A 25194-nucleotide genomic window follows, 5' to 3' on the forward strand; every position below is an offset into this window, starting at 1 on the left:
TAAAACTTATAATACAGTAAGCTGTAAGTTCTTTCGTTTTTATAACTCCGTTTAACTGAACGGAGCTTTCTCACATGATGGAAGTGAAAAATGCAAAAGATCGTGATATCCACTCGTTAATATTTCTATAAACTACTGCGAAATTATATAATATAAATCGCGTATAAAGACAGGAGTATAATATTGTATCATTTTGTGATATTTAGATTAATATTAACTTTATATATAGCTCCCCATGATTATCGTATACAATATTTTAATAGCGCATTCTAAGTTTACATTATAAAGAGGGCAACGAGCCAAGTAAGTTAACGAACAACTTAATTTAAACAATCATATAAATATATCTAAGGTAACATTAAAAAAATGTTTTGCTCTGATTTTCGGATTTTATGTTGTCTGGATAACAAATTATTTGCATTGAGGTTGCTGCACCTAAATGTAGGCTTTAACCATATCCTAATTATCCATATATGAATATATAATATTGTAGATATATTTTTAAAAAGAAAAAGCTAACTACCTACTTTTTGTTTTCTCTTAGTGCAACTAAATAAAGGATCGAAATCGTATTATAAGAATATAAAGATATAACGAATTGATGAATTAGCAGTGTTAATTGCTTCTTTCTTTTTTATGAAATAATACTGGAAAATTGAATAAACCAATGTAAAACTACCATTGACTCTACAATTGTTCAAACGAGTACAGAAAGAGAAGTGGAAATTACCTATGCATTACGATGTTGTAATAACTTCCCGACGACTTGGATGCGCTGAAGACGGGCCATCGGTTGCATTACGCGACCGTAAAACGCGATATTGCTTCGAGCGTTGCATCCGCTCTTTCGCGATTTTTTTTACCGGATAAATGAGAGATCATAGGACGGTGCAGAGTTTATCTTCTCTCGGTTCTCCGGTATAACGATCGAGAGAACGCGTTTCCTCTCATCTTTTGCATATTGGAGGTTGTTCCCCTCTTATTTTTATTTTTACTCCCTCCAAACACCTTGATCTTGACATACGGTATCAAAATCATAATCCTGAACAACAACATTTAAAAGATATTAAAATCTTTTTAAGACCGTATACGATGATAAACATCAACAAGAAGAAGGAAGCCAATAACGGTCAAAGCTGGATCACAATGCTTATTATAATTATGTGTGAATTTTATATACTGCGTATTGTAGTCCCTCCATATAAATCGCGACGCTGACAGTCTTCAGCCTTGACGCATACACTTACTACCGCAGTAACATCACGAATTCAATTGCTAAACAATTTTTTGATGCTCATAGCATCATGAATTTTAATAGTGTTTTTTGAATGACATATTAAAATCTAAAGATGATAAATTAAAATTTTGTAATTCTTATGCATTGCGAAAAATATTGCATAATTTTGGCGTTTCGTCTCAATTTCCACTACTGGACTCATCAGTAAGGTATTGTAGTGGAAACCGAGACGAAACCAAAATTATGTAATTTTCTTCGCAATGCATAAGAATTACAGAATTTTAAATACGGAATTTTAATTTATCATCTTTAGATTTTAATATGTCATTTAAAAAACACTATTAAGATTCATGATGCCATCAAAAAATTGTTTAGCAATTGAATTCATGATGTTACTGCGGTAGTAAGTGTAGGTATGCGTTAAGGCTGAAGACTGTCAGCGTCGTGATTTAGATGGGGCGACTTGTACATACGCAGTATATAAAATTCACACATAATTATAATAAGCATTGTGATCCAGTTTTGTTGGTTTCCTTCTTCTTGAGATGTTTAACATTTAAAAGGTTTTTACCAGCAATCCAACACCTTAGATAATGTTAATGCTGGTGTAATGTAAGCCTTATAACTCAAAAAGTATTTTAATAAAAAAATATTTTATTATATGTAATATTTTGAAAAGCTCTTAAGATAAACTAAAAAAATATACAATAAGAAATGGAAGCTTTCATTAAAAAGAAATTGATATGGTTTTGACCAGACCTTTGTGCGAGGGGATAATCAATTAATGTAATCGTGGGACGGAGTCCCTGAAATCATTATAAAATTTATATAAAATTTCGATATATAATCCGACAATTACAAGAAATAATTGTGTAATATTAGATAAAATCGTTTATCTTACCAAATGACCGCATATATAGTGAGGAAAAATTATTTGTCATCAAATAAAATTATATAAAATTAAATGAAATCATGAAATCTGTGGGACAATATTTCAGATAGTGGTTACCCCCTCGCCTTTGCGACACCACCCAAAGTGAAATTAATAAAATCAGTTATAGCGGCATTCTCTCTAAGAATATAGTATGTTAAACAGGATGACTAAGAGCATATCTTATCGAAACGTGTTTATTGGTTACCAGTCATTATTACAATATTCGTACCGTCTAACTCACATTCTTACTTCGCACACACACGCTATCTCCAACTACTACTATTCCGAATCGGCTGTTGCCACCTGCAGACCCGTATTGACGTGAAGTCGTACTCATCACACATTACCGCCCGCCTTACACAGTATATAAATCAAACCGTATAACTTTTGTTTCCCTAACATAGGATTATCAACTCTCGGTCGCAAGAGTACATTGATTGGCAAAAAGAGTATATTACCTTCTAAAAAAAAAGAAGAAAGGTAAAGAAGAAGAAATATTCTGTTTTAAATACCGGTTTGACATTTAGAATGAAATTTTTATTAATAACTTCTAGTCAATATTTTTTCAGAAATTTACAAATAAATATTTTATTCAAATTTTACTTCATAATCAGATTTTTTAATGTTAACGTTAACAGAATTGAGAAATTAAAGTTAATTTATGTATTCAATGTATTTTACAACTTATAGGTTTTTTTTCAACACATATACATTCTGTTCCAAGCGAACACAGCCTTAATACAAATTAATAATTCAACACATTCTAAAACTGCACAATTAAAAGTTTTTTTTTTCTGAATTTATATGTTTTTTTCTTGAATATCATTTACTGTATAACTCATAAAATGAGTTCTGTTACGCGTTACGTGTTATTGTTTCATCGATCGGCAGTCCCACATTCACAATTTGTGGCTTTTTTTTACATAAAATTATTCATAAAAACTTACCGCAAGCTGAAAGCACTATTGACAATAGTTATCACTTGACTAAAAACATTTCTAAATTGATAATTTCTGAGAATGCTGTGTACTTTAGACATAATTTTGCTGTTTAACAGTGTACCAATTGTACAAATTGACTTAGTTTTAAAAAAGGCATTTTAAAGAGGTGGGATCTTATCGAGCGGAACACTGACACACCAAAAACGGAATTTTTTAAAGTATTAAAATTAATTCTTATTATAATTCTATGTTTTTTGTGTGTTTAATGATAAATGTTTAATGATAAATGTAAACAGACTTTTAATGGTTCATCATTATCCTCCAGTGTTTGATATTGTTATGCAAGAGTGTGTATCAGGTGAGTAAAAAATTAAAATTAAAACACAGGCAAATGTGAGTCAAATAAAGCACAGTACAATTTCTGATCAATGGAAATTTGAGATAGAATACAATAAAATTCAAAGACAGATTCTTTTTCGTCAATGTTTAGAGATGTTAATGAATTATTTAGTTGCAAGTAGCAAATTTCTTTCCATTTTTGTGTGAATTGAAATATTTCTAGCAAATAAATTACACATAATCAAATAAAGTTCATTTTTTCTTCACAATCTAATTTTGCTTGTGTTATGAATGCTATTACAATATATTATTATAACGAACAAACAAACAAATAAATGAACGAACGATATGTAACGTAAAACTTGGCGATATCTACACGTTTCGGTCGAATTTTCAACTTGATGATCGTTTCATACTCCACCAACTGTATTGTAAAAACACTTGCACTGCAACACAAGGAACAATCTAAACGCTTAGTTCGCCATATTATATAATGCAATGTTATTCAGAGGAGGAACCTTTTGGTCTTCTAAACAAAGATTTGTTTTTGAGAAAAATATGCATTCTCCAGAAATAAATACTTATTTGCCTATAAAGATCATCTAATTGCAACTAAATATTGGATTGCTATACAGAAGCATTAATTTGTCTCGAGTAAATTTATTTTTTCAGTAAGAATTAAACGAAATTTTGTTTACAAATAATAAAAATGTGAGATTGAGATTGAGATATATTTCACAAAAATATATATGTTGTTATTACAAATTTATTTAGTTATAACGAATAAATATTAAAGAAATTGTCATGCAGTAACATTTGCTTCGCTGTATTTCGACAATTTTCTCTCAGATAGATAACAGAAAACATGGGACATGCGGATGATACAATAGTGTTGGTAGTATTTTCACGTTAAATGCACGCGCGTGAACACCGTGATAGCGTATGATCATCCGTGCCTATATAATATTTACGCAGCCGTCGAACTTTTCAGTATTGTAATTATCGGATCTTATAGTAAGAGCCAAATCGATTCAAGTTCTATCCCAGCAAGAAATGATAATGGAATTGACATTGAATTAACGTCGATTTGATCATTTCGACGCCCATTCTATTATCATTTCTTGCTGGGATGTATTGTGTGTCTATACGCGATATTTCTTTGACGAACTGTGCTATGTAAGTGTTATGTATCAAGCATTTATGCACTATTTATGCATTTTTCTTTTATTTGTATTAAGAGAAACATTTGATTAATTAAAATCTATCTCTTTAACTGAATCAACTAAATCTTTTGTTGGGATATGAGCAAATAAATGCTTTAGTTGATACAATAAAATAATTTAATTGGAAAATTTGGTAATATTAATAAACAAATTTAGTTTAGTAAATAAAATTTAAATAAAATTTCAATCAAAATGTTGGTTCATATAATTAAAAATTTAGTTTACTGAATATTAACATGACAACATTTTCTAATTAAATTATTTTGTTAGGTTAATCTAAGCATCTCTCTATATAGAAACATTAAAAACAAGAGATTTAATTGATTCAGTCAAATTTTATTTCATGTAACTAAATGGATCTTTCAGTGTAGGCTCATGAAGAAAAACACGCTTTTCTCGGAAATTCATGATTTTTAGTACTTTTCCGAAATTTAAATTATTCGAGACTATTTTTATTGAAAAGCCAAAAATTTTTTACATAAAAAACTGTTACTTTCGTCTTTTTTAAATATTTACTAATGTTATACCGGTATTTAAAAATTCATCCATATATATACATTGTATTTTGTATAATGTTTCAGATATACTAAAGTCTAACATTTTCATTACTCGTTAGAGAGTTGATATTGCAGATTATCTTTTACAATATAAAAACAATTGTGTGTTTAAATACAAACATGATAACTTCAAACGTTGTCAAATATCTCAACGGATTGTGGAGAAACATTCCCCAAAACAGGTATAATTCTTAATTATATACTATTGTAATTATCTAATTATCCATTTAACAACATCAATCTCAATTCTATACTGTCTTTCTTTATCTTTACATTATCAATAGATTGAGGTACATAATTGAAGAATCAATCTGAGTTTCAAATAATATTATACATTATATAAAAACATATTAAATCCAGATTACTTATTATAGATTATTAAAAAATAGTCTGCTTAAAAAATCCGATAGAAAAACAATAGAAAATATACATTTGAAAAAATGTAATATAATTTTGTTTGATTGTATCTAACAGGCATTTAAATATTACGTCAGATAGAAAAAAAACATTTTCTATCGTTTTTTTTATCTTATCTTATTTAAACAATAAAAATTTTATTTGGGTACATAAGCTTGTCTATATGATTCCATTATATTATCTGATTTAATATAAAATAAATGATAGCATGTCCATAAAAAATTATATAATTAAATGTTTTTATCTGTTTCAATAACACAAATGTTATAGAAAAATTATCGTAGTTTATCGTTGATAATATAATGCGACAGTTAGGCTCAATTAACTCTCAATTTATTTTTCTTATATCCTATATCCTAAAATAAGGATAATGGGCGCTAACGGTTTAAATAATTATTTCGTACATTTTAATATGCAGACAAAACGAGAAATTTCTATCATTGTTTATTTTATTGTACTTAAATAAAAGAATAATTATCTGAGCTTCTCTATATGGTACTCAAGCTCTCTATATCATTAATATGTCCTAACATACATTATCTGATTTAATAAAACAAACAATAAGCTGTTTATAAAAACGTATATAATTTAACTGGAAAAAGTTCCTATCTGTTTCAATAATACAGATCATAAAAACAATTTTTTCTTAACTGATTCTATCAGACTTTTTAAATTTTAACAGATTTGCCAAATTAATGTCAACCGCGAATATTGAGAAAATTGAACATTTTTCTGCTATGAAAAGCTTTTGGTGGGATAAAAATGGTCCTTTAAAAGGCCTCCATAATTACACTACATTTAAAACACAGATTGTGAAAAATGGATTAAACTCTGGAGTCGAAATACAGAATTCAGATCTTCCGTTAAAAGGAATCAATATTGTAGAAGTTGGCTGTGGTGGAGGTATACTAACCGAGAGTTTAGCTAGAGCAGGAGCTCAAGTAACTGGAATAGACGTATCGGCAGAATTAATAAATGTTGCTAAAGAGCATATAAAATTAGATCCCAGTATATCAAAAAGAGTAAATTATATTCACACAACTGTGGAAGACTTCGCACAAAAGGAGAGAGAAAACAGCGCATATGATGCTGTTGTAACTACTGACGTTTTGCAATATGTAACTGATCAAGAACTATTTTTAAAGGTACAATATTATAATAAATAACATGATTATAAATAATATGATTTATTAGATATAAATATTGTAATATATATAAAAAATATTTTTCAAATATTTTATGTATAGGAATGTGTAAAACTTTTGAAACCTGGAAAATCAATTTTTATAACAACAATAAATAAAACTCTGATGTCTTGGCTTTGTTTTAAAGTAGCAGGCGAATTCATTTTCAGAAGTATACCCTTCGGCGTTTTTGATTGGGGTAAATTTATTGCTCCACATGAAGTTCAATGTATATTAAAGAATTGTAAGTTAAATTCTTGTCCTACGAAAACATTCTAGTAAAAACAACTAAGAAACAATTCGTTAGATATAAATCATATCTATATAATTATATCTAACGTGACATCCATATAAATGTTTCTTAATCTTTTCTTTTTTTACAGATGGTTGCGAAACGAAATCGATTCGTGGTATGAAATTTAATCCAATGACAAGACATTGTTCTTGGTCGTCAAATGTATTTAATCTTTATGGACTTCATGCAATCAAACAAAAAGAAATTGTATAAATAATGCAATATTCCAATTAAAAAAATTTCTGGAAAAAACCAGCCGATTTGTACTCTATTTTGAATTTACTAAGCAAAAGTTGTGCAATAAGTGGCCATGAAATCTTAATTAAATAAAACTAATCAATATAAATAATAATTAATTTCTTTCTTATATATAAAATTCTAAATATATTGATTATTGGTTTCTATAGTCAACAATTAATAAGAAATTGTTCAAGAGTAAAATAATATTTGATATTATAAAATCCACTATTTTAATAAATATTTTAAAAAATAAGATAAAATTAAAAGGTTTTGGAAAGTAAAAAGTAATTTATTATATACTTCTTCATACAATATTATTATTTTTAAACATATTAAACATATTAATAAATAATAATATGACATTGTTAAGAATTACTGTTATTAATAATATGCAATAAATCAATTTAATTCTATAAAAATAATTAAGAATAAATATTTTTATTCCTGTTTTGCAATCAGTTGTCTTATGGTAAATATAATTGAAGATTTTTTTAATTTTAATATTTCCTAAAGATTAAATATAAAAAAATCGAAATAAAACACTTGTTATAGAGGTAGAGAGTATAGTTATTAAGAAAAATTTACATTTACATAATTTTTTAAAAATTATACTTAAAATTATCCTTATATATAATTTAATAATTTTAATCAATCCAACGTATTAATATGTAACATACATTTTTTACCAAATAAATGATAAATAAACTGAAAGTTAAACCAATAAAATTTAAATGGAATATTCCTATAACGTGTTTTCAAACGATTCAGAGATTAAAAATTATAGTGTACGTTCGTATAATTGCAAAGCAATAATGTACTTAAATACAAGGTTAACTAAATTAAAGGAGTACAAGACCGACAAAAATATTTACGATTCTCACAAAGAATTCATACAGAATATTGTATTTCAAACTTTATTTAGTCCTCTTCTATAATAATAAATGAAATAGTCTCATGACTTCGATCTTAATATATGTTGTCAAGATCATGACCCTGAGTAATTTTCAATAGGCAAGGTTGGGTAAGTTACATTTTTTTAAAACTAAGTTAAGTTAAAGTTAACAATCTTGAAAATTTAACTTAGTTAAGATACAAGTTAATGTATAATAAAATTAATTGAATTAAAAGTTAAGTTAATAAAAAAATTTTAAAGTTAAAAGTTAAAAATTTATTTTTTTTATAATTTCAGGGTTTCAGTCTTAATAATAACGGAAGTGATAATAAAAAAAAAACTATTTAGATTTTAGAACATATCCTAAATTTTATTATATTAATTTTTTTTATAATAATATATATATTTTATAATATATTTTGTTTATATATATATATATATAAAATCAATGTCAACACTCATTGCATTTTTGCACAAAACTCTTATTATTAGAACCGAATAAATGAAGCAGCAAACTACAAGTGACTACAAGCTACTGCAAGCTGCAAGTCCTGTAAGTTAGAACCAGTGATGCAACTCGTGCCCGCTTGCGGACATTAAAGAGTCTCTACTTACAGGACGTCAACAGTGCCATCCATCAACACGGAACAGAGTGGCTCGTATTGTGTCTGACACTTAACTTTAAAAAAATTAATAAAAAGTTATTAAACTAATAATAAAGAGAGACAAAGGTTTACGAGCAAACAAATTCGTTAAAATATTTAATTTTTATTCTAATATATTGCGAAGAATATTACGTAATTTTTGGCGTTTCGTACCGGCTTCCACTACTGGACTCATCAGTAAGGCATTGTGGAGGCCTACCTTATACGCCTGAGAGAGTTATTAATCGAGATTCTATATAAAAAGAGATATACGTGTATCAAAGCACTTGCGAGAAAAAGTTACTAGTTACCGATAAAATGTAACTAAATAAAGTTAAAAAGTTAGGAGTCTAAAAAAATGTAACTAAGTTAAGTTAAAATTAATTAACTTTTAACTTTTTAACTTAATTTTTAACTTTTAACTTTTAGCACTACCCAACCCTGCCAATAGGTTTTAGTTGACGCTCGTTATTCATATTAAAACATTATTAACAAAAGTTTGAAAAATAACGTCTTGTTTCTGTTACATACAACATTAACAATTGTTCCACACCTTTTCCTTCTTATATAATGACTTACCACGCAAAGCGAGGTCCACCTCACACTCCCCCTATTTATAGGAGTATTCAACTTTTCATTTAATATTAATAATTAAATCGCTTTGTGAAGAGAATTGAATGTCTTTAGACAGCAGGGAGCTATGTACGTGACTCACACGGAGATGTAACTCACATGACTGTCCACACTGAGATCAAAGGTGCACACGAAGTGTCCCTACTGGTTATTTACTGTGACTAAATCTTACTTTACGCGGGAAAAAATCGAATACTCCTATAGCATTATTTGTTTCATTTGGCAAAGCGATCATGTTGCTGCACAATTTCCTTCATTTTATTACAATTATGCAAAATATCCCCTCCCCCTTAGAGTTATTCGACTTTCCACACAAAACGAGATCTACCCTATCTTCTCTCTCTACCAAAAGGCGATCAACTTTCCACGCGAGACGTAGAGTCTGTCCCACCTCCCTCCATGCTTTTAATTTTTTTCGACTTTAGTATAAAGTTCACTGCCCTACGTCCTAATTTTGTATCTACTTTAATCCTGTGAAAGGATTTTTTATTCCATTCATTCTATTCACAGTTCATAATGATCACAGATATGTTCACTGGTATCATAGGAAACGTAAGATATAGGATAGGGCTTTTTGGCCTCCACGATACAGCTATTCTGGTCAGTGATAATTATATATATATCTTTAAACAATGCGTATTTAACATATTAACAAGGTCATGCAAATGTTTTAAAGAAGCGACCATATATATTTGAGAAACGTAGTTGTAATGCAAAGGAAAATCGTCTGCTGAATGGTTGTATAGCTTTTGTAATTGAAGGTAATACTTCGTTATTTCCGTAGTCATTTTAATAATTAAATCTTATACATATTATTTAGAAGATTATAATTTTTCTATATAAGAAAATTTCACAAAAAATTATAAATTTAACAGTGCTATTTTGATTGATTTTTAACATTACGTGTCGTTTTAAATATGAATATGCAAAAGTCGACAGCAAATGCGCTCTCTCAATCGCTTGGCTGCAACACTGAGCACAAGATGCGCAAAATATGAATGCCTCTAAACTAAATAGATAGATAAATAACTAAATAGGTAGGTGTTTATGAAAATTGTGTAAATATTTGTACTACAGGTGCTTCAATTACTAACGAAACTGTCAATTTTTTGTTCATATCCTACGCAATATCCTACATTATAACTTATAATTACTATATAAGATTATTTAAGATAATACAGTAATACTAGACATTAACTAGATGAGTGTTTAAGAGAACTACATTATGTGAATATATATAGGTGTGTGTACTGTATATACATTATATATACATGCACACTAAGAAAAAATGGTTAATAAACATGAATTAACTAAACATAGCGATCACGGGCTGTCAAACAAATATTTGTTAATTCAAGCAAATAACATATGGTTTAAATTTACAAGAGTTTATTAAGCTTTAAATATACAAACATCTGAACTAAATAACTACTGCGAACTGAACGCATTTAATCAAGTTAACAATTTTTTTTCAGTGTACAATATATTCATTTTGCTATGTGTTCGATACAATTTGTTGGCATAAATATTGTTAAAAAAAATATTAATTAAAAAAAATTTTTTAATTTCTCCTCACACATGTCTTGTGTGCGCACGTGCGCATATTAATTCAATATTAAGATTCGTGAGATCATAAAATTCATTAATAAGTAAAATTTAGAAAAGAGACAAATTTAGTAAAAAAAAAAAACATTTGGATGCACTTTAATAATTTTGCAATTCGAAACAGACGATGCCATATAAAAAAATATAATTAAACCTGACATAGGAGAGACCGGGGCTAATTCGGCATTAGGGTAAAGTCATCATTCGCTTTAACTTACGAACAATAAATCATATAAATTAGCGATTAGTACTAATGATGCGTCTTCATGTATCCATTTTGTCAACGGAGTTAAGTTACTGGCAACATTGCAATTTCTACAATGACGAACATGTTTTATACAGTCAGAAGTAATTTTTCTACCGCGAAGAAAGTTTGTTATTATACCTATTTTTTTCGCTTGTACAATTATCCAGGTAAGTAATTCTAAGTGAAATGTGTATGCTGGACACGAATCCGTTGACTATTCTCGCAGTTTCATGGATTTATTATATATTTTGTGTAACGAAAATAGAAATGGACGGTTGGGGCAAAGTCGGCATAGAGACGACGGGGCAAAGTCAGCGCAGTAATAACCATAGTTCGTGCCAATAGTGTCGACAAATCTTCAAAGAAAATAAATAAAAAAAATGGCACCAGTGATATGCAACCGTCAACAAGCACTCGACGTCGAAATACGCGCGCACAAAAGTGAAACATTTATCTCTTCATTTTTTTCCTCATTTATCTTCTTTTTTAGAGCGAAAATAAAGAAATAAAGTATTTTTATTCTTTTAAAGGGAAATGATATATTTTTATATCAATTTTAACGCGAACATGAGGTGTATCGACTTTATCCCGGAGGGGTGCTGACTTTACCCCAGGAATTTTGCAATATCGCATTTAGAGGTTGTGTCATATTTTTTCTATGCCTATGAAACGAAGTGACATAGATCAAAAATGCTTTGAATCATTTTATAATCAAAGGTTCGTTCTTTTCCACAGTACCATTTATTTAGCTAAAAGCTTTTATTTTCTTATTAAAAATCGTCAAAAAAAAAAAGTGCCGAATTAACCCCGGTCTCCCCTACATATTCTTGTTCCATATTGCATTGGCCGGTAACGAAAAGAAATAAAATGATTACAAAGAGTAACATGTATTAAAATTTATTTCTACGAAATACTACATATCGATGAGTTGTATGTTTTTAAACTTTTGTTTTTACATAAAATGTTATCAAATAAGTGCATTTTTATTAAATTTAAAATAAGATCAAGAAAGAAGGAAGCACAAAGCGAAACCTATCGGTCAAAGCTAGATCAAGATGCTTATTATCATTATGTGTGAATTTATATATCGCGTATGTAGTTCTCTCAATCGCGTGCCGAACTTTTTTTCAGACTTACAACGCAAATCTAAATAACTACCGCGGTAATATCACTTTAGTTAGATTGACAATACAATCTAACAAATTTCGATGCTTATAGCATCTTATTAGATCTTAATAATATGTTGAAAGACATATATTAAAATTCAATATTAAAGTAATGATAATTGAAATCTGTGAAAAATAAGATTGCGAAGAATATCACAAGTTGGCGTTTCGTCCCGGCTTCCACTACTGGACTTAAAATAAGATCTACAAATTATATGTACTTATTATAATATATAGTACACATTCCAACTAATATCTTGCTATGATAGTTCGCGCTTTGTAAGACTCACTGCAATTATGACATCTGTAAATCTTACCATCTTAAATGCATGAGCATGTGCATACGTTTTAGTACAATTATATATACAAAAAATTAAAACTTTGTGTATTTTATTTACGCTTGTTATCATAATCACTGTTGCCACTTTTTTTTGCTGAAGACCCAATTATGTTGCCTGAGATTGATTGCTACTGTCAAAATTTAAACTAAATTTAAACTAAATGAGAATGCAATTGGTGCAATTATACCAGCCATTTGATACATATATCAAGCGTTATATTCGTACTGAAGCTAATTCGATGTTGTAAACGGTGACGTATACTAATATAAAATATTATTAAATCTAATAGGTATAATATATATGTATTAAAAAGACGTAGCAAATCATAATTAGTATGTTCATCGGATATGTGGCACTGTAAATATTTACGTATTAAGTCCATAGTATTGACTTGTTATTGGATTAAATTACCAATATGTATCACGAATTAATCTCGTTTCACAACCATCTCTAAAAAAAGAGTTTAAAAAATATTTTTATATTTTACATTAATATTTCTTACGAAATTGTTAGATATAATAATATAATTATATAGGTATCATTTTTATGCAGCAAAAATCGTTTCTTAATACTTTCTTCCTGGAATTAACAAAAATAAAACTTGTAATTTTTTAATATACATTAAACTTCATATTAAATATATGGTATTTGAAAATAATGACAGAAAATGAGCTAAAATAAGAATTCTATTTATCGTTGTTACAAAAATCGATTTCCCAAGTTTCATAAGTTCACGTACATAATATTTGAAAAATATTTTTTTCATATATAATGTTCATATCTAATAAATTTAATAACTATTATTATAATACAATACCTTTAAAAATTGTAAAATGTACTTGATATAGCCATAAATATAACAATCGACTATAAACTTAAAAAAATATTTAAAACGGTTTTGAATTATAAGAAACGATTATAAAGCGGTTTTAAATTATAAGAACTAACTATAAATAGTAGTTTTAGATCTGGATAAGAACTTATATACGTACTACACATTATACTTTCAATATTATATAACACGCGTTTAATTCGTCCATTTTTATCAAGCCAATTAAATACAGAACAACATTAGACTTTTACTTCTTAGGACACTTTTGTATTGTATATTAAATAATAGTTGATTTAGGTTTCTTTCCACTTAGGGCATTTTCTTCGATTAGAGCGATTTGCTTCAATTAAGATAAAGTGAACCTATTCTGTTAATTTTAACTCTAAAATGATATGAAAATTTGTAGAAAAATGTCTCACATATCTAATTACATTGCAAATATAACTGATTTATTACCAAATATGAAGAAACTTTTTGAAGAACATAAATATTTAAACTGATGCAAAATGTACATATAGTAAATTTAATGTAATTATTTCACCCATTAAGATGGATCTTTAAGAAAAACGAATAAATAATATGCAAAAAAGTAATTTCGCTATTATTAGAAGTAATTTTCGTACTACTAGAACTCTAACAAATATTCAATATAATGTCGTAATACCCAATTTTAAGTTATTTTTAATGCTTTTTACAGGTTGTGATTGCTCCTAATTAATATATTAATTTAACTGAAACAATAGTGTTAAACAATTTGACTCAAGGAAATATACTAAATTTAACATAATTTATTATTTATTAAATACATGTTAATACAGGTACTGTTACACACATAATGATAATAAGCATCTTGATCTAGCTTTGACCGATAGGCTTCGCTTTGTGCTTCCTTCTTTCTTGTTATTGTTTAACAATGTACGGTCGTAAAATAAGATTCTATTATTTGTTAAAATATACGTCGCCTGAAAAATGACGTTATTATTACTACTCTAAACAGATATTGCGAAAAATATTATTACGTCGACTCGCCATCAGAGGTCTATTCAATTGATATTCGTTAAATTTCTCGCAAGTGCTGAGATACACGTATGTCTCTTTATATAGAGTCTCGATTTAATAACTTACACCGGCGTCTAAGGTAGGCTCCCACTACATTACCTTACTGATGAGTCCAGTAGTGGAAGCCGGGACGAAACGCCAACTTGTGATATTCTTCGCAATCTTATTTTTCACAGATTTCAATTATCATTACTTTAATATTGAATTTTAATATATGTCTTTCAACATATTATTAAGATCTAATAAGATGCTATAAGCATCGAAATTTGTTAGATTGTATTGTCAATCTAACTAAAGTGATATTACCGCGGTAGTTATTTAGAGTTGCGTTGTAAGTCTGAAAAAATGTTCGGCACGCGATTGAGAGAACTACATACGCGATATATAAATTCACACATAATGATAATAAGCATCTTGATCTAGCTTTGAAAGATCCATAATATTCAGTACCTTTGTTTTAACAAAATATTTTTATTTACTTCAAAAAGGATGGCAAATCATGGACGTCGAGTAAAAATTCAAAAATATGTAAATTTAGTATATCATTTATAGAGAGGGCTCTATTTGCTTATGAAACGATTGCCTACAGCTTTTCACTAAATAAACGTGACTTTAGAATGCATTTAGAATGCATGCAAAATAAAGTAATTTGATATAAGAATATTTAGTCATTAAGTTAAAAAATTTTAAAACACTTTATTTAATTTAAATCTTCATTTTGATACTATACATATTGATATAATAATAATTAAGAAACTATATAGTAACTAGAGAAATTTCCAATAAATTTTTTCTTAAAATTTTGAAAGCAAAAGGTGTGACAGGTATAAGGTGAGTTCAACAATGTAAATCTGAGATGCGAGCTAGCAGATAGTGAGCTTGATCACGTGATCTTCGAGCAAACCGAGTGCCGAAAATTAATTTTTAACGATAGAGAGAGCTGTCATAATGTGATTTAAGGTTATGGTAAATGTTAAGAAGATTCTGGCCGCCTCAAATTTTGATAAAAATGCACTCAATCGATGTGTTTCGCGTAAAAATAAAAACTTAACGAGAAAAAAAAGCGTCGCTCTGCCCTGTGAACTGGGATATTAATAAATTAAAGTCGACAACTATTCAGATTAGGAAATCTGTCACAACAGTGATTCATTGTTTTTTAAAACATAAACTCACTGTTTTAGCAAAGTATTTTTACTACAGAAGATTTGTGTTTTTAAAACAGTGAACCATTGCTGTGACAGATTTCCTAACTTGGATAGCCGTTGACTTTAACGATTAATATTTCGATTCACAGGGCAAAGTGACGTTTTTTTTGTTGTCAAATCTTTTATGCGAAAACGCATCGATTGCATTGTGTTAATATGAACGTTGTTTAGTTTAAAACAAAAATCACAGAAATGGATTAATATACATTTTAACATACATAAAAGTTACAAATAACAAAATATTATTTAGCTCGAAGAATTGAATTATTATTTATTCTAATAATACAATATGTAGGTAGATAAATTTTTTCATTAGATTCATAAAGAGTTGCGGTTTCCGTTTTGTTGGCATTTTCGTATGAACTTCTATAATTCTCAACTGACAAATAAATACACTAAAGTATATACATGCTTTTAAAACAATAACATTTAAAGCCTCCAGAATTACAATGAGTCTTGCATAGCACAAACTCGCAAGATATAAATTGGAACATTTATCATATAGTATGTCATTTACAAATTTAATCTTAGATTTTAATAAAAATACATTTATTTGATATCATTTTATATAAAATCAAACGTTTGAAACTGAAAAATCGTTGATATGTTATATTCTATAAATCTATACCATAGAAATAAATTTGACTTACTTTTTATTACACAGAAAAAAAGACTGTCCTTAAATCAGTTTTAATGTGTTCGTACGTATAATAAGCATAAATATTATAATCTTGCTTCAAAGATTTTAGTCTTGATTTTATTAAATTTATATCGTACAAGTACTTGTATCAATACAAATTCAATTAAATCAAGACTAAAATCTTTCAAGCAAGATTACAATATTTATACTTATATACGTACAAGCATATTAAAGTTGATTTAAGAACAGCTTTTTTTGTGTACTTCTTTTATTTCGTTTATCTCCGCTACCTTATAATCAAACGCGTGCTAACAATTATAGTATACATATTAAGCTTATTTTTTTCAATATATCTCTTATCCAAATTATCAAAGTGCATTCAAACGTTTTTTTTTTAATTTATTCTTTAGGCTTCTACAGACAAGCCCAAAGAATTACATATAATTATGTAATTCAGTGTATAAAATTATATAATATGTCCATAGGGATCTTTTCTTTTCAATATCATTTACTAATGTCATAAATCTTATATCATATGTAGGCTCGCATCTTGTGTGAGAACTTTGAAATTTTCAAAATAAACGTTTCTCTTTTGCATAACATTTATGCGAGTAAATTGTATCGAACATAGCAAAATGGTTTTTTTTATGTATATAGTGTTATGCCTGCTTTTTGTCAGCACCTGTGTCGTGCCGATTCCAAAAGAAGTTGAAGAATGCGTCATCGAGACGAGTAACTCGGCTGTCAATCAAGTCTTGTTGCATCACTCGTCTTGGACGGACACGTCTTTGTCAGGTGCTTATTTCCGTTATATTTTTGAAAAGTGTGGCAGACTTTGACTGTGCTTTGACAGTCCCTGTAAGAGAGTTGTGTCAATCTTGTATAAATTTTCATTGGTTTTGAAGTAAAATGGCGGAACCAATCATCGATGCTGTTATATCCCCACTTTTGAGTAATGTGAACGCGGTGGTTTAGATTTTAGAAGTTGTAAGAGTAGAATTTACGTTAAATTATATAATATTGACAAGTAGACAAGGTCAGAACGTCACTTTCGACCACATAATATCTGTATCTTTTATACATTTTTAATTCGAAAGCTTTATAATAATGTATAGACTTACTTATAATTGTGATATTGTAAGAGCTGGGTCGAGAAAAATATCGGGACTCCACCGGTGCCGGGACTTAAACCGAGGCCTCGTTGCCGTTCGTATTAGCAAGCTTTCGTCTCGCCTGCCACCATGACTTTACGCTCTTCGTAGTATAAGGTCTAGCGTCCCTTTCTGCTAGAGTCCCAATTAGACGCCATTTTACTTCAGATTGACACAATTCTCTTATAGGGACTCTACTTTGCAATTACTCTAAATCCGCCTAGCGGTCTCGCGATTTTGGATGTCCCGTTCGTTCGTCCTGACGCGCGTATTAGCGGCGTGACGACGCGACGTCGTGGACGCAGGCGCCCGGTGTTCGTGCGGTTCTCGCCATTTTCGCGGGTTATTGCGTCACTCTTTAAGACTTTACGTTACTCATCGCCTTGTGCGGCATTTTCGTTACTGGCCGTATTGACTTAGTTTGGGTCGTGTGCCATTCATTTAAGACTAAGACTAAGACTTGGCTGTCTTAATGTTAACTGGATCAGGCGGTCGCTCCGTTCGAACGTTTTCCGATTGCTTCTGACCTTTCAAATCGTTTTCGCTCTCGTCTCGCTTATAAAACATGATAATAAAGTGTATTATTTTCTTTAATAAAATCCCATGTCTTTTTTCGCGGATCGTTTGCACGGATTCGCGATACTATTGCGCAGACATAACGTTTCGATCACGCGGGCGTAACAATAAGTATACATCCGTATTGACGTAAAAATTTTATTCAGATTAGATCATGTAACTTCGTACTACTACGTGTTTATTATTACTTTTTTAAAAGATAAATCTAGATTTTGTAGTAAAATTAAAAAATAATGTTTCAGATATAGTATATACATATATATATGTTCGGTCAAGCTCAGTTATCGACCGAGATCGATAGACTACTCAGGGCGCGCGACTAGTACGAACCGGCCTTATCCTCTATGCGCACAACGACTACGCCTTCACTTCTTGTCTCGTGGCGAACAACGACGCCTCGGTGTGTGACGCTCCCGACAGTTTTGTAGTCGTGGCCTCTAATCATCTCATTGGCCGAGGGTGTGGGTCCCTCAGGGAGGCGGCCAGGACGGCCAGGAGTATTCTCGTCAGAGATAGCTACCGAATACGCCGTGCCTCGGCTCAGGTAATTCTCTTCAACTTCTAAAGCCGTGTCGCTATCCTCCATAGCGTCACGCCTAACGGTCGGTCGTACGACCACCGTCTGTTTCTTATTGCCGGACGAGTGTCTCCGGCGGTGGCTGCTACCACCTCCTCGAGTCCGGTGATCTGGCCCGGACGTAGTTTCACTCCGATGCCTTCGGAGTGGCTACCAAGGCAGTGCCGCTGCCGGTCATTGTTTCTCTCTTTCCCTCTTTCTCATTCTCATAGTAAATGTGTCCGACGTTGATCTCGGACGGTGTCTAGCAAACACCACTTAGAGCGTTCGACGAAAGTCTCGAACGGTGCCTAGCGCATCATTCTTACGGGGCCTGATGACGGCTCAGGCGAAGGCCCGTGTCTCCTTCCCAAGTTCACCGGAGTGTGGGTTATCATAACCCCCCCTTCCCCCCCCCCCCCCCAGTTTCAGAAGCGGACTTCCGATGCCACGCCGAGCGAATTAAACACAAGAGCGTCGCAAATGAGAGTCACAATTGTTCGCCCACTCGAGATGGTCGTTGTGTATATATATGCATACGCATAACATTAACCGTTATTAATGATTCTTAGATTTTGTGAATATATATACATACGCATAACATTAACCGTTATTAATGATTCTTAGATTTTGTGTATATATATGCATACGCATAATATTGCTGTTTAATAATGATTCTGTATGTATATATGCACACGCATAATATTGTTGTTTATTAATAATTCCGAAAGATAGCACACATATGCGTTCAAATAATCTTAACCTGGTTCACTGTTTGTTATTATTAAATGAGAAAATTTCAATGTTTTCATTAGCTCTTGAATAATTACTTGCGAATGAGTTTATGAGATTAAAAGAATTTAATGTGAACGACTTACGCCATAAGCGATCTTCTGATATCTATCCTGTTTGTAATTACAATCGAAGAATTTTCTACTGTCAATGTTTTTTTTTTCATATAACATACAGATTTCCTTATCGATGATACGCTTACGTCTAATTGACTTAATATGTTCGTACTAGATTGATGATCAATCCTTTGAAGAACTTCACTGTTCAATGTATTCTCTTGTTGTAATATAACTACTTGTCACTGTGATTGAAGTTTGATCTATTTCGGTCAGTGCTAGCGCTCGCCGAATCCGAACCTCCTTTATGTAATTCAACAATATATATATATATATATAAATTGCATATTCAAAGATACCGTAAGTTTGAGGCTTATCGCCGTGTTTTTATCCTTTGCTAATGCCATTAATGACATTAAACACGGCGATAATCCGCAAACCTTCTGATATCTTTGAATATACAGTTAATACACATATGTATACAACGCGAGCGCGCACACACACACACACACGCACACACATGTATCATGGTATTAGCAATGAATAAAAATACGGCGATAACCCGCAAATCTTTTGATATCTTTGAAAATAATGGCTGCGTTCAGCACAGAAAGCAGCTTTGCAACTGTTGTAAAATTCTTGAATATGATTGGCTTATACATTTAGATCTAATAAGGAAATAAGAGCAAGACCAATCATATTAAAGAATTTTACAACAGTTGCAAAGCTGCTTTTTCTGCTGAACGCAGCCAATGTCTTGGAAAACAATATCGTGAAAGCTCCAAAAGTATAATAACTATATATCATTATATTTCAGATACGCTCAGTTGTATATTTTCACTCCTACTTGTCGGAGAGTCGTTGTTGCAGTTTATTTTTTAAATTACAAAAGTGAGAGAGAGAGAGAGAGAGAGAGAGAGAGAGAGAGAGAGAGCAATTGTGTGTTTAAATACAAACATGATAGTTTTAAACATTGTCAAATATCTCAACGGATCGTGGAGAAACATTCCCCCAAACAGGTACAATACCTATTTATGTATATTTATGTAATTTTCTAATTGTATCATATATAAAACTTCAATGTTACTGTTTTTATCTTTGTACTATCAAATGAAATATTACATGTCTGAGGAATCAATCTTACTTTCGAGTAATATATTACAAAAACATATTTAGCTAAAAAGAAACTTATATTGTTGAAAATATCATATTTAATATATTTTTAAATTATACAAGTTGAATCTATGTTCACAACATCAAATTAAATTACATTATATTAAACTTAATATATTTGTAACTAAAAAATATATTTGTGTGTATGTACATAAAATTTAATAAACTTTTCATAAAATTTAATGTATTTTCTATAAAATTTTTATATGGATTTGCATGAAATAATGCATATTTAGGTCTACTATAACTTAATTTTCATTAAAACATTCATTACTTTGCAGTTACTTCGTAATCATAAGCTTCTTTTATACATATTACTTAAATTCATAACTATGAAATTTCTAATAGCGTAAATTACTTGTTATAGATTATTAGGAAATGTTATATATTTTAACCGATCAATATCAACAATGGATCCTAAGAAAATTGAGCATTTTGCTAGTATGAAAAACTTTTGGTGGGATGAAAATGGTCCTGTAAAAGGTCTCCATACGTACAATCTATTTAAATTACAGTTTGTAAAAGATGGATTAATAAATGCTAAAGTCCAAATACAGAATTCAGATCTTCCATTAAAAGAAATCAAAATTGTGGACATTGGCTGCGGCGGAGGTATAGTGACCGAGGGTTTAGCTAAAACAGGTGCACAAGTAACCGGAATAGACGTATGCGCAGAATTAATAGATATTGCTAAAGAACATGTAAAAATGGATCCTCATATATCAAAAAGAGTGAATTATATTCACACAACCGTGGAAGATTTTGTTCAAAAGAAAGAAGATAGCACATATGATGCTGTTATAGTTTTCGACGTTTTGCAATATGTGACAAACCCACAACTATTTTTAAAAGTAAGTACAATTATATTCATTCTACATAGGACGCAAATTGCTGGTCGCAATATTCCGATCGTAGTAAAGAGCTACACGATGCAAAAGACGCGCAGAACGAGAAGTTAGACTTATAAACTTCAACTTTCACGTCCTACGTCGCGTCGATGCGATCAATCAATTATTATCAATTGTTTTCATATGATGTATGTATATGCTACATCATATAACATATATCTTTAAAAAATCGAAAAAATAAAAAAATTCTAAATGGGATTCTGCAACAACAGAAGTTAATTTACGAAATAAGAAAGAATCCTGTAATTTGCGTCTTCTTGTTCTCATTTTATCTATTTACTTGCTCACAATTTTTTTATCAAATTGAATGACTTGACGGATTTCTCGCTCTAAATCTAAGTAGACTACATAAACGCAAAAATTTTACGATCTGCGACTTTCGTTTTGCGCCCTGCGTTTTGAGTTTAACGTCTTTCGTTTTATGTAAAACGAATTTTATAAAGAATATAAAACTATAAAAATTTGTTTATATACATATATAAAATTTATAAGATAATATTTATAGGATATTAATTAACATCCTATAATATATTAAGATAACATAAAAGTAATTATAAAGCTCTATATGTAGGTATAAGACAGTAAAAATATAAAAAGAGCAAACAGCTAAGTAAATCAACGAACAAATTTAATTCAAACTATATACAAATATATAAATATTATACACTAAAACAAACGTTTCGACTCTAATCGGGTCATTTTCAATGTTACAAAAAATATATAAAGTATTTTGAGTTAAAATTTACTGCAACCAAATTGATTACGGATATACGAAAAAGTAAAATTAGAATATGTGTACCTAATTATAACGCATCTTTTCACCTGCGTGAATAAAATAAAAGTAATTATAAAGCTCGATATGTATAAAACAATATTTATAAATATTGTCTTAATATAAAAATAAAATATTTTTGAAATATTATGTGTACAGGAATGTGTGGAAATTATAAAACCTGGAAAGTCAATTTTTATAACGACGATAAACAAAACTCTAACATCTTGGCTATCTAATATTCTGGCAGTCGAATACATTTTCAGATGTATACCTTGTGGTACTTTTGAATGGTATAAATTTGTCGAGCCACATAAAGTACAAAGTATACTAAAGAACTGTAAGTTTTATTCTTAATAAATCTAAGAAAAAAATATAAAACAATGTGTTGTATAAAAATCATATTGATATAATTATATATCTAAAACGTTTGAACATTTATCCTTATAAGTGTTTCTTAATTTTTCCCCTTTTTTGCAGATGATTGCGAAACGATATCAATGTGTGGAATAAAATTTAATCCAATAACAAAACGATGGTTTCGATCATCAAGTGTATCTACTTTTTATATGCTTCATGCAGTCAAACAAGAAAAAATTGGCATATAGTTTTTTTTTTTTTGAGAGTACAGTTTATACTTTTAATATTAAATTTGTACTGACAAAAATGGTTGAAAATGAACAAGTCAAAAGATTCTGATTAAATCAATCAGAATTCCGGTCATCTCAACTAAAATTTTAGAGGAAAGTCACTCCGATACCGATATATCACTTTGTATTTGGACAATATTTCTTAAACAAAAGATAAAAATAAGATTTTAAAAATAAAAATATAAACTAAAAAGTGTCTTCTATCAAATGGTATAAGCAGTTTTTATAATACTGTTTGCAAATTTACAATAATTAATTTTTTCGTAACATAAGCAAAAGTGAACACCTGACAATATGGGCCCTAAAACTGACACAGTAAGCAGTAATGTCACAGATTCCTATTCTTTTCCTTTTACAAGAATTATCTGTATAAAACATCTACAAGTAAATGTATATAAGATTTTCCAGAATTTTTTCACTTTATTATAAAACTCTTTTTTAAATTATATGCATATTTACTTTATGCTGTTTTTCAAGATGCAAATATGTAACGCGATAGTTTTTTAAGAGTTTTCTCATAGCTGCACGATTACCTCTAGCTTCAATAACTTTAGCACTATAAAACAACATTATAAAGATTAAATTAACTCATGATCTGTTTTACATACAGATGTGGTGGTTTACTCTGCATTCCAATTTATGACTCATCTCCAAATGGATTCTAGAGTCATCGACACATACCTTAGTTTCCTTTACCCCTCTCACATATATTTTCAGTACTCAAAAATCTCACGTTATTGGTTAAAGTTGATAAAAAAAACTCCATCTCTTTAGTCGAAATAAAGATCCTTCTAGCTCTAATCGAGATCGAGTCAATCTATTCTCGTAAGCCGAACTTGCAACTTAGTCCTAAGCAAGCCTCTTGTATTAACGTTAAATAAAGCCTTCTGAAGTTGTCAAACCTTGTAATTCTTTATATTATATTGCGACGCTTCGTGCGCGTAACAATGCGCGTCGTCAAGAAGAGACGTATGAGATCAGTAGCAGTTTTCTTTTGCTGTAGAAGAGTTGAAATACCGTTTGTTTAATTTCCTAATGAGTCTGTTTCTTGAGAGTGAACCTTTCCTCCTTCGAGAGTATAAGGCCGGAGGAAGAGAAAAGTTGTCTAAACGGATCATATAGGTTTATAGTACGGGTCGTAACGATCACGGCCATTTTGTTGTTTTTATGATTTCGTTTGCGAGTTTTCTCTCACAATATCTCTCACAATACTCATTCAAATACTAGTATAGCTCTTGGTCGAATGTATGAAATACGCCGGTATGTTAAGTTAGCACCCCAACTATAGTACTTAGGAGTTCTGATTAGAGTTCCCATTTCCTTTTGACGAGACGAAGAATTCCCTATAGTTAATAACAAGAGTTCCGCTCAATAAACATTTTTTTTACATTTTTTAAAAATGGGGTGCTAACTTTTTATCGAATTTCGAGATGGAATAGTTCTGAGCGGCTTAATAGCTTCAATTTGCGATTGCCTAGAGTTCCTGATATGAAAAAAAATTTTCGAATATTAAAAAAAAAAAAATTTTTGAAAAATTAATTTTTAGATACAATAGTTCTGATGATAATTTCTGCTTCTTTTTGATGATACGAAGAGTTCTCTATGATTTTTAATGACATATGCGCTTAATAATCATTTTTTAATAATTTTTTTAAAATGGAGTGCTAACTTTTTAACGAAATTCAAGGTCGCATAGTTCTAATCAGCTTAACAGAACTATTTTGTGAATACCTAGAGTTCTTGATACATAAAAAACATTTTTGAAGAATAATAAAGTTTAAAAGAAATAGTAGAAATCTTTGAAAATTTTTTTGAGAGTACCGAGTAGTTCTGAGTTACGTTTCTTATACTACTTGACGAGTTCTATCGAAAACTGTAAGGTGGGAAAGCGATTGGACTAACGGTTTGCAAGAAACAGCGATATTTATC

At 29.9% G+C, this 25194-nt stretch overlaps 2 protein-coding genes across 2 annotated transcripts; both read left to right on the plus strand.

The window, feature by feature from the left end:
* Nucleotides 1-5351: 5351 nt before the first annotated feature.
* Nucleotides 5352-7340, plus strand: LOC108783629 (ubiquinone biosynthesis O-methyltransferase-like). The gene is made up of 4 exons (XM_018552246.1): nucleotides 5352-5413; nucleotides 6331-6793; nucleotides 6896-7076; nucleotides 7216-7340. Exons 1-4 carry the CDS (start codon nucleotides 5352-5354, stop codon nucleotides 7338-7340), a joined length of 831 nt encoding a protein of 276 aa, XP_018407748.1.
* Nucleotides 7341-20719: 13379 nt separating this feature from the next.
* On the plus strand, nucleotides 20720-23223 carry LOC108783635 (ubiquinone biosynthesis O-methyltransferase, mitochondrial-like). The gene is made up of 4 exons (XM_018552259.1): nucleotides 20720-20781; nucleotides 21303-21786; nucleotides 22775-22955; nucleotides 23096-23223. The coding sequence occupies exons 1-4, from the start codon at nucleotides 20720-20722 to the stop codon at nucleotides 23221-23223; spliced, it is 855 nt and encodes a 284-aa protein (XP_018407761.1).
* The last annotated feature ends 1971 nt before the right edge of the window (nucleotides 23224-25194 follow it).

The sequence above is a fragment of the Cyphomyrmex costatus genome, unplaced genomic scaffold (assembly GCF_001594065.2).
Source record: "Cyphomyrmex costatus isolate MS0001 unplaced genomic scaffold, Ccosl1.0 scaffold100, whole genome shotgun sequence".
NCBI classification, from domain to species: domain Eukaryota; kingdom Metazoa; phylum Arthropoda; class Insecta; order Hymenoptera; family Formicidae; genus Cyphomyrmex; species Cyphomyrmex costatus.

Excerpts from the sequence above, each read along its gene's own strand:
- LOC108783629 (XM_018552246.1), top strand. The coding sequence starts at position 5,352 with ATGATAACTTCAAACGTTGTCAAATATCTCAACGGATTGTGGAGAAAC. Across the intron at positions 5,414-6,330 it reads AGAAACATTCCCCAAAACAG|ATTTGCCAAATTAATGTCAA; the intron begins GTATAATTCTTA and ends AAATTTTAACAG. Across the intron at positions 7,077-7,215 it reads TCAATGTATATTAAAGAATT|ATGGTTGCGAAACGAAATCG; the intron begins GTAAGTTAAATT and ends CTTTTTTTACAG.
- LOC108783635 (XM_018552259.1), top strand. The coding sequence starts at position 20,720 with ATGATAGTTTTAAACATTGTCAAATATCTCAACGGATCGTGGAGAAAC. Across the intron at positions 20,782-21,302 it reads AGAAACATTCCCCCAAACAG|ATTATTAGGAAATGTTATAT; the intron begins GTACAATACCTA and ends TACTTGTTATAG. Across the intron at positions 21,787-22,774 it reads ACCCACAACTATTTTTAAAA|GAATGTGTGGAAATTATAAA; the intron begins GTAAGTACAATT and ends TTATGTGTACAG.